Source organism: Hemibagrus wyckioides, linkage group LG06 (genome assembly GCF_019097595.1).
Source record: "Hemibagrus wyckioides isolate EC202008001 linkage group LG06, SWU_Hwy_1.0, whole genome shotgun sequence".
Classification (NCBI taxonomy): domain Eukaryota; kingdom Metazoa; phylum Chordata; class Actinopteri; order Siluriformes; family Bagridae; genus Hemibagrus; species Hemibagrus wyckioides.
The window spans coordinates 41,209,284-41,219,641 of NC_080715.1; the positions used below are offsets into that span (position 1 = coordinate 41,209,284).

Consider the following 10,358-nt stretch of genomic DNA (forward strand, 5'->3'; position numbering starts at 1 on the left):
ACCCAGCATGCAACAGTGCTTGTGGAACAGTCAAGACAACAGTGCTGTCCATGTCCACTGGCGTTTAAAAAAACAAAACACGTTCGCTAGAGGGCGGTCCAAGCCCTCATGGTTACCATGACAACCTGCTTAGCTACATCATACAAACTACTCTTAAGCAATCTTGTCAGATGACTGCTAATAAGTAATTTTAGTAATATAGCTTTAAGGCAAAATAAACAGAGTTATTGTTAATGCCTCAGTTGAGAGCAGTAAACTGTAGTGCTAGGTGACGCGAGCGTATATCTTTATCGCGGTCAATTAAGTCACGATACGCTTGCGTCAGAAATCACCAATATTGTGACCTTTCTACAATTACGAAGTAAACAGAATAAAATCCATTTTATTTCCTTTCTGTAAATCAAAGTATCCTGAAACTCCTGTCACTTTTAATCATATAACTGAAATGTGAAAACTGAGCGCTCACTCATCTCCGTGAAGATCTGCCTCTTGTCTGCCATCGTCCTTCCTCTCCTCCCTCCGTCTTCGATCATCCTGAGAGAGAGAGAGAGAGAGAGAGAGAGAGAGAGAATTCATTTCATGACTGTATAAATGTCTGCACATGTCACCATACAGCTGGATTCTGATTGGTCAGAAGGCGGTCAGTTATTTTTTGTGTAGCAGATTTAATCCTATAGTTTAAGCCATAGGTTCTCGTTTCTATGGTAACGGCTCATTGACAGAGTCTGATCTGTTGAGATAAAGTTTTCTTTAAGGAGACGTTCATGAAAGGAGTCTCCAGTGTCGGTGATTAAAGAGGAATTGAGGCTTTTTAAGCTTTCTTTGTAACATGGCATGCAATGGTAACACCGAATGGATAAAAAATAAATATAAAAAACAAGCATGATGCGTCATTCTTTAATGATTTTAAACCAGTGTAATGAAAAGTGACAGAACTGTGGTAGAAGGGGAATAAAAACATTAGGTGATGTGGAGTAATCGGAAATGCATCAGCGCTAGAGTGACTCTGCTTCATGGCATCATATCGTCCCTGATTACTTTCCTGAAACAGTATGACGCGGAGTGTCTGATCATATAAATTACACATAGAACCAAATATACCAAATGATCAGCCGTAACACCGTGAGCAGTGAAGTGAATAACACTGATCTCCTCATCATGGCACCTGTTAGTGGGTGGGATATATTAGGCAGCAAGTGAACATTTTGTCCTCAAAGTTCATGTTAGAAGCAGGAAAAATGGACAAACGTAAGGATTTGAGTGAGTTTGACGAAGGGCCAAATTGTCTGGCTAGACCACTGGATCAGAGCATCTCCAAAACTGCAGCTCTTGTGGGGTGTTCCCGGTCTGCAGTGGTCAGTATCTATCAAAAGTGGTCCAAGGAAGGAACAGTGGTGAACCGGCGACAGGGTCATGGGCGGCCGAGGCTCATTGATGCACGTGGGGAGTGAAGGCTGGACCGTGTGATCCGATCCAACAGACGAGCTACTGTTGCTCAGATTGCCAAAGAAGTTCTGATAGAAAGGGGTCAGAATACACAGTGCAGGGCGGGTCAGCAAAAGGGGGACCAAGACGATATTAGGCAGGTGGTCATAATGTTATGCCTGATTGTTGTGTATATAACATGTAAGAGTCACTTTAAACAACCCAAATGTACAAACACAGGAAGCGACAGCTGTGTGTGTGTGTGTGTGTGTGTGTCTGGCTGAGAGTTCAGTAATTCATGACATTAATCATTAACAGCAGTGTAAAGGAACTGGTTTCGTGTTGGAGCACGACACACTGAGCTTTTATCTCACGTTTACATGAAGCGCACAGTCCTGCTTCTCTGAGTGCCTTCAAAAAACTGCTCGGTGATAAATCTTTACACACACACACACACATTCCTGAGGGGATTTAAGAGTTTCCCAAGAGCCTTTATTATAATCACCAGAGACAAAGAAGCACACATGAGCTTGCAACAGCATTGTGAAAAACACACACACACACACACACACACACACACCGGTCGCCCTTACTTATCATTTATTCGGTTTTCCGTCACTCATTTATTCATTTATTGATGCAATCATCACCTGTCCATCTCCCATTTTAGAACAAATTCATTTGCGCATAAAAAAAAGTAGAAAAAAGGAAACACACAGAATTCTGGATTCTGATTGGTCGAATCATTTCCTGTGTTAAGATTTCCGTCATGATCATGGCGTATCAGCTTGTCTTGTTCAGAGAGATTAAGGGAGTCTGTTTACAGCTGCTGTAATGTAGACAAGAGCTAGATAATAACCTGTAAATCAGTGTCAAATTGCTGTGGTGTAAGAGGAATAAAACACTCTGGGGCATGCTGTTTCAGGAAACCAGTTTAGACTTCAGAGTGGGAACACTGTTGTTGATTGTTTTCCTCATTCGCCACGTGACCGCCGCATCAGAGGCTTACTGAGTCACGTGTTCATGAGTAAAAAAAAAAATTAATATCATGGAAATGTAATCTGCTCACACGCACAGACTCTGACTGAAAATCCTCATCCATCTGCAAAAGCACACACACACACACACACACTAATATCAACCAGCACCTCACCGTGAAAACATTCCAGCAGCCTGTAACCCACAGCAACCAAGAACTAAGTGTAGATTAAATTTGATCATAAATTCAAAATCATTTAGAATTCTGAGTTTGATCTGAAATGTGATTAGCAGTGAAACGTTAATGGCCCTGGCCCAGTGCCAGTTCAGTCCCAAGCATTTAAGCTAACCATAACTCAGCAAAGAGTCAACATCGCACTGAGATGCTAACTCACCACTGAGCAGGAACCTATACAGAGGCTAGTTCAGCTAGTCTCACTGTGCTAACACTGAAACAACACACAGAGCAGGGCCTTGTCAAGGGGCGTGGCCTCACTGCATCAGTCCCTGTGAAGGTGAAAGGAGGTGTGGCCTATGTAGTGGTCATTACTAATAAAAGAGAAAGGGTGTGTGGCCTCTGTAGCTGTCAGTCACAGTGAATGAAATAAGTAGGTGTGGCCTCTGTAGCTATCAATCAAATGAAAAGGTGTGGCCTCTGTAGCTGTCAATCAGGGAATAAATGAAAAGTTGTGGCCACTTTAGCTGTCAGTCACAGTGAAGGATGCAGGAGGCATGGCCTCTGTAGCTGTCAGTCACAGTGAATAAGGAGGTGTGGCCTCTGTAGCTGTCAGTCACAGTGAATGAATAAGGAGGTGTGGCCTCTGTAGCTGTCAGTCACAGTGAATAAGGAGGTGTGGTCTATATAGCTGTCAGTCACAGTGAATGAATAAGGAGGTGTGGTCTATATAGCGGTCAGTCACAGTGAATGAATAAGGAGGTGTGGTCTATATAGCTGTCAGTCACAGTGAATGAATAAGGAGATGTGGTCTATATAGCTGTCAGTCACAGTGAATAAAATAAGTAGGTGTGGCCTCTGTAGCTATCAATCAAATGAAAAGTTGTGGCCACTTTAGCTGTCAGTCACAGTGAAGGATGCAGGAGGCATGGCCTCTGTAGCTGTCAGTCACAGTGAATGAATAAGGAGGTGTGGCCTCTGTAGCTGTCAGTCACAGTGAATGAATAAGGAGGTGTGGCCTCTGTAGCTGTCAGTCACAGTGAATGAATAAGGAGGTGTGGCCTCTGTAGCTGTCAGTCACAGTGAATGAATAAGGAGGTGTGGCCTCTGTAGCTGTCAGTCACAGTGAATGAATAAGGAGGTGTGGCCTCTGTAGCTGTCAGTCACAGTGAATGAATAAGGAGGTGTGGCCTCTGTAGCTGTCAGTCACAGTGAATGAATAAGGAGGTGTGGCCTCTGTAGCTGTCAGTCACAGTGAATGAATAAGGAGGTGTGGCCTCTGTAGCTGTCAGTCACAGTGAATGAATAAGGAGGTGTGGTCTATATAGCTGTCAGTCACAGTGAATGAATAAGGAGGTGTGGTCTATATAGCTGTCAGTCACAGTGAATAAAATAAGTAGGTGTGGCCTCTGTAGCTGTCAATCAGGGAATAAATGAAAAGTTGTGGCCACTTTAGCTGTCAGTCACAGTGAATGAATAAGGGGGTGTGGCCTCTGTAGCTATCAGTCAAGATGAAGGACACAGGAGGCGTGGTCTCTGTAAATGAGACTCTTTTATAAAAAGCTTTGAAACAGATTTCACGGCCACTTTCAGAGTAAAAAGCTGTGCTAAAGTTTAACAGGTGGGCAGCTCACTCAAGTGTAAACAAAATGGTCTGGAAGCAATATGCAATATGTACCACACACACACACACACACAGGCTGCAAATTAGAACCCAAGACCCAACCCACACACACACAAACACCTGACCCCGTTCAAGCTGCTCTTAATTCGTGTGAACACGCACAGCTGACATAAAGCAAACAAGTAAAAAACAAACTGAACACACACACACACACACACTCTTTGCTAACCTAGACACAGACTAGACACAGATACAGTGTGTGTGTGTTTTTCTTACCTCTTTAGTGGCTGGAGTTCTAACTAGTGCAACTGGGCCAGTGTGAGGTCTGAAAAGCAGAACACACACACACACACACACGTAAAGAGAGAATATTATCACAGGCTGGTGTGAAACTTCCACACACACATCACAACCCACAAAACACAGTCAACAGAGAGCTGCACTTTCGATCAAGACAAAAACATTGAACTGATTTATTTATGCTATAATAAAAATAATAATAATTTTCTTAAACATATTAAATGATGAGACGTCTAAACTCTGGTGTCTGAGTCCCTAATCATCTGACCGTAAAATCAGAACCCACACAGCACGAATGAACGATCTCTAAGGAAATGATTCATGAGTATCGGTAATTAATGGTCTGTACTCGGGCATCTTGTTCAAACTGACCACAATGAACTCCAAATCCAGATGAATCTGCTCACATTCTTCCATTACAAGTTGTCATTTTTAACACATTTTTATTAGTATTATTATTTATACTTCTGTTTATTGTTTATTGACACCGGCCATGCTGTACGGTTTAGAGACACTGAGGAAGAGACAGGAGTCAGAGCTGGAGATGTTGAGGTTCTCTTTGGGAGTAGACACGGTTGGACATCAGAGGGACGTTGGACGTTTGGGGGACGACGTTAGGGACAGGCCAGATTAAGATGGTTTGGACATGTCCAGAGGAGGGAGAGTGAGTATATTGGTAGGAGAATGTTGGACATGGAGCTGCCAGGCAGGAGGCAAAGAGGAAGGCCAAAGAGGAGGTATATGGAGGGAATAAATGAGGATATGAAGTGTTGAGGATGCAGAAGATAGGGATAGGTGGAGAGAGACGATTCGCTGAAAGGAAAAACCCAAAGAAGAACACTCCTGTTTATCCTCTGTCCGGAGCGTCCGCTTGTGTATGAGCTGTTACTATAGAAACCATAGGTTCACGTTGACGTACAATTGAGTTCGTAAGACAGTAAATGGGTCCAGATTTCAACTCTGTGAAAGGCTGCAGGTCTGCGATTTAAAAAAATAATAATTAAAGAAGAGGCGTGTGAGGAGCAAGAAGGAAATCTAAATGAAATGGAAACAGCTTGTAGCGAGGACGGAGACGTGACTGAGACGTGCCTCTCTCCGTCAACTCCACACCCACACACTGAAGTCTGCTGAGAGACATCTCACTAACATGCAGATCGCCCACTCAAGACTTCCTGTCAAGTCCATACGTCAATCACACACACACACACACCCCCCCCCCATCAGTCCAGCATTATTTTATACCCTTCTGTTTTTACTCAATCACTTACTCTCTCTCTCCCACACACACACACTCTCTTTGAGTCAAGAGCCAAGCTGGTGACAAGTCACTTGTGTTATCAAATTACACACACACACAAACACACACACACACACCCCATCAGTCCAGTATTATTTTATACCCTTCTGTTTTTACTCAATCACTTACACACACACACACTGTCTCTCTCTCTCTTTCTGAGTCAAGAGCCAAGTTGGTGACGGGTCACTTGTGTTATCAAATTACACACACACACACACACACACACACACACACACACACACACACACACACAGTGATTATAAGATCATCTGACGCTCTACATTCATTCGGTCTCATTCATCAGACAAAAATACAAACAAAGTTATCCGTAAATCATCCAAGAAATGTGGTGTTCGTTTCTATCCTACTTTCCATTTCGGAAATTTGTGAGTCACGCGAACGCTGTGCGACTTTCTATTCGAGTTACACATCAGCACACTAGCTATTCAATTAGTGTAAAAGTAATGGCACCGTACGAAAGGGCGGAACCGTTAGAGTCTTCAGCTCTGGAGTAAGTGGGCAGGGCTTAAATACACAGGCTTAAATACGTGTGTATATTTACACACACACAAATAAATGAGCATGTATTAATATATTCATAAAAAACAGAATGAGAGAAACAGACAGAACCTGTATCATAGGCATCTGAGATAGAATGACAGACAGACAGAGAGAGAGAGAGAGAGAGATTTAACATCATTTCTGTTTTTTTTTGGTTTATAGAAATAATATGACAGAAAAAGGAATGAAATAGAAAGATAGATAGAAATAAAAAATAGACGGAAAAAGAGAGGTGGAGGAGGGAGGGAGGGAGGGAGGGAGGGAGGAAGGGAGAGAGAGAGGGAGGGAGTGACATGACACTAGGGTGGGTGATGGAAATTTGCCTTAACCCTGGGCTTCTATTCCTGTCCACGCCTCCCCACACCACATGACCTGAGCAACAGCTGAACCTATTCTCATTCCTCAGTCTCTCACTCACTCACACACACACACACACACACACACACACACACACAATAATTACAAAACAATTATATAAGGCCACCATAGAAGGAGTGCCCACACACACGGGTGTGTTTCGTGTCTTGTGTGTCCATGTGTATTTTTACACCGTGACATATTTATCGGGTCTGTGTATGCATGTTCCTGAGTGTGTGTGTGTGTGTGTGTGTGTGTGTGTGTGTCCACTTTTAGCTGTGGAGCAGATGGTTGTCAGTGTTGGTCAATGACATGATGCCGGTGCACACTGTGTTCATGGTGTAAACAGCACGGTGCTGCTGGTCCTGGATTCTGATTGGTCAGTAGGTGTAGGTCTCAGCAGCTCAGACAGTACAACAGGTTCACATTAATGCTCTCGCTCAGGAAGCTTATCGTTTCTATAGCAACGCCTCATTTGGTAATGTTCAGTGCTCCGAATACACCTTTGAACTAAAAGGTCACTTTTTTCCTTTACTTGCCCCCTCTCTCTCTCTCTGTCAGGGTCTCTACTCTCTGTTTCTCTCCCCCTCTTTTTCCCCTCACTCTCTCTTTCTATCTTTCTCTCTCTCTCTCTTTCCATCGTTCTCTCCCCTCACTCTCTGTGTCCATGTCTCTCTCTCCGTTTCTCTCCCCTCACTGTCTCTTTCTCCATCTCTCTCTGTGTGTCTCTCTCTCTCCATTTCTCACCCCTCACTGTCTCTCTCTCCGTTTCTCTCCCCTCACTGTCTCTTTCTCCATCTCTTTCTCTCTCTCTCCGTTTCTCTCCCCTCACTGTCTCTTTCTCCATCTCTTTCTGTGTCTCTCTCCATTTCTCACCCCTCACTGTCTCTTTCTCCCTCTCTCTGTGTCAGTGTCTCTCTCTCCATTTCTCACCCCTCACTGTCTCTCTCCCCTCACTGTCTCTTTCTCCATCTCTTTCTGTGTCTCTCTCCATTTCTCACCCCTCACTGTCTCTTTCTCCCTCTCTCTCTGTGTATCTCTCTCTCTCCATTTCTCACCCCTCACTGTCTCTCTCTCCGTTTCTCTCCCCTCACTGTCTCTTTCTCCCTCTCTCTCTGTCAGTGTCTCTCTCTCTCTGTGTCAGTGTCTCTCTCTCCATTTCTCACCCCTCACTGTCTCTCTCCCCTCACTGTCTCTTTCTCCATCTCTTTCTGTCTCTCTCCATTTCTCACCCCTCACTGTCTCTCTCTCCGTTTCTCTCCCCTCACTGTCTCTTTCTCCCTCTCTCTCTGTGTGTCTCTCTCTCTCCATTTCTCACCCCTCACTGTCTCTCTCTCCGTTTCTCTCCCCTCACTGTCTCTTTCTCCCTCTCTCTCTGTCAGTGTCTCTCTCTCCATTTCTCACCCCTCACTGTCTCTCTCTCCTCACTGTCTCTTTCTCCCTCTCTCTCTCTGTCAGTGTCTCTCTCTCCGTTTCCCTCCCCTCACTGTCCCTCTCTCTCTGTATCTCCACCTCTCTCTCTTTCTATCTTTCTCTCCTCTCTCTTTTTCTCTCAGACTGATGTGCAGAAGTTTATACAAACATGTTGTGACAACGTTACCATAGTAACATCTGTTACGCTGAAAACGACTGACAGCGACACCTGCAAGTGCTTGTATATCATCAGATTGCAACCACACACACCCACAGCAATCCTAACCTCACGCAGCTCTAATGAGTGAGAAGTACGGTACAGAGTCCAGCGAGGCCGCGTGCTTTATTCCACAACAGCAGTGAGAGCACTGTCAAAGTACAGATACAGAACATTAAAAACAAAAGCTCCAAGCAAGGAAGGAAGAAAGGAAGGACGCAAGGAAGGAAGGACAGAAAGAAGCAAGGAAGGAAAACGGAAGAATGGCAACCTTAAAGACACGGTATGTTTGAGTCACGTCGAGTCCAGGTGTAAGAAAGAAAGGATGGACTGATGGAGAGAAGGAAAGGAAAAAACCTCACAACCCAAAGCACATCTGATTCACTTCCTGTCGATTCAGAGTCGATTCACTTTTCAGAAAGAGATCCTGTGTCTCTGAGGTTGTGGAAGTCGAGTCAGAGCGCTGTGTTCTCACCTGCCTGAAGAACCACACCGAGATGGAGAACCCTCTAAACTCAGGTGTTCCAGCCAAGCCAGTACCACACACATCCACTCTTCTCTGTCTGATGATCCAGACTGTGTGTGTCTGGACCTGTCTAATAAAACAGAGGTGTTCTTCCTCTCACTCCTCCTCTATCTTTCTGATCTCTCAGTGTGGAGCAAATCCGATAACTCCCTGGAGGAACATGATAAAAGCTTTCAGGTCTGGGAAAATCCAACTTGTTCACTCGCTTTTTTTCCCCTCTCTCCCGCCCCTTTCTCACCACCTTTTCACTCCATCCATTCAGCGTTCTTTCTACCTCCTCTTTCACCATGGCGTCCACCTTTAATCCTTTTAACTTCTCACCAGAGTCTCATATTCGTCGGGAGGTCTCGGGGGACGAGCCGGGATAGGTGCGACGTACTGTCAGGTTCTGAGCTGAAATGAGTGCGAGGACGAGACACTATCATTACCTAAGTGACCTGTGTGTGTGTCCAAAAGGTTTTCATGTGGACTGAGATATTTCCATAAACACTGTTGGTGTGTACTTTATCCATATAGGTGCAATCAGGGCCTCGATCTCCATGGGTGAGTTCCAAAATCGCTCATTTGTGCACATAAATAGTGTGTGTTGGACACGCTTATGTAGTGGACAGTGGGCGGGGCTACCAGGTGCTGAGAAAAAAGTTGACCACGTGTATGGCTGGAGCGCTAATGCACAGAATGAGATATAAACAGAGAAGCTAACAACACACACACCCTGAGGAAACAAGAAGATATACTGTACACACACTACACACCCAGAAGAAACCATGAGCACACACACCAAGAGAGTTTAAATATCTGCACACACACACACACACACACACCCTGAAGAAACCATGAGCACACACCAAGAGAGTTTAAATACTTGCACACACACACACTGATTATTTTCCTAGAACAGAATGACACCGCGTGTTTGACTCCACACTTATCCAGTGCAGCCCAGCGCTTTATCCCAGGGTCGTGACCTTGACGAGGTCGAAAATATTTACACCTCTCCATGGTTCATGTCACACCACTTTTTTTTTCCAGAATGCCTGAACACGCTATCGCTGCATCGTTATCAGCAGGTTGTTGTCATACCACAAGCGTGTGTGTGTGTGTGTGTGTCCCATCAGATATACAAAGCGATCTCAGTGCTCCACTTCCTGTTTCCTGTCACACAGCCTCTGATCGTCCCACAGAGAGCGTTTCCTCTGTACTTATTTTTCCTCCATCACATTATGTTATATGAATAATCCGATAATAATAGGATTATAGGTGTGTTTGGAAGCAGATTTAATGTCACACACACGACTATGACACTAATTTCAGGTAAGGCGTTTGTCTCTTAATGACATGCGTGTGTGGGGGGGGGGGCAGGTAGGCAGGTTGCATGTCAGATAGGGGGAACATTCCGTACATTCCCCAGGTTAAAGTGAGACGAGGAGAATGGGGGATTGAGTACCGCCTTCAGTGTGTGTGTGTGTGACTGAAAATTAA

General features: G+C 44.6%; 1 protein-coding gene across 3 annotated transcripts in view; it reads right to left on the bottom strand.

The window, feature by feature from the left end:
• Window positions 1–10,358, bottom strand: part of dtnba (dystrobrevin, beta a) — a 31,433-nt gene that overhangs the window by 17,617 nt on the left and 3,458 nt on the right. For 2 of the 3 annotated variants that reach the window (XM_058392476.1, XM_058392478.1), the window contains exons 2-3: window positions 4,479–4,527; window positions 467–534 (exon numbers count right to left, since the gene is read on the bottom strand). In XM_058392476.1, coding sequence (XP_058248459.1) covers window positions 467–533 — 67 coding nt within the window. In that variant the 5' untranslated portion in view covers window position 534; window positions 4,479–4,527. The remainder of the gene's footprint in view (window positions 1–466; window positions 535–4,478; window positions 4,528–10,358) is intronic. The other variant, XM_058392477.1, reaches the window with a different exon arrangement.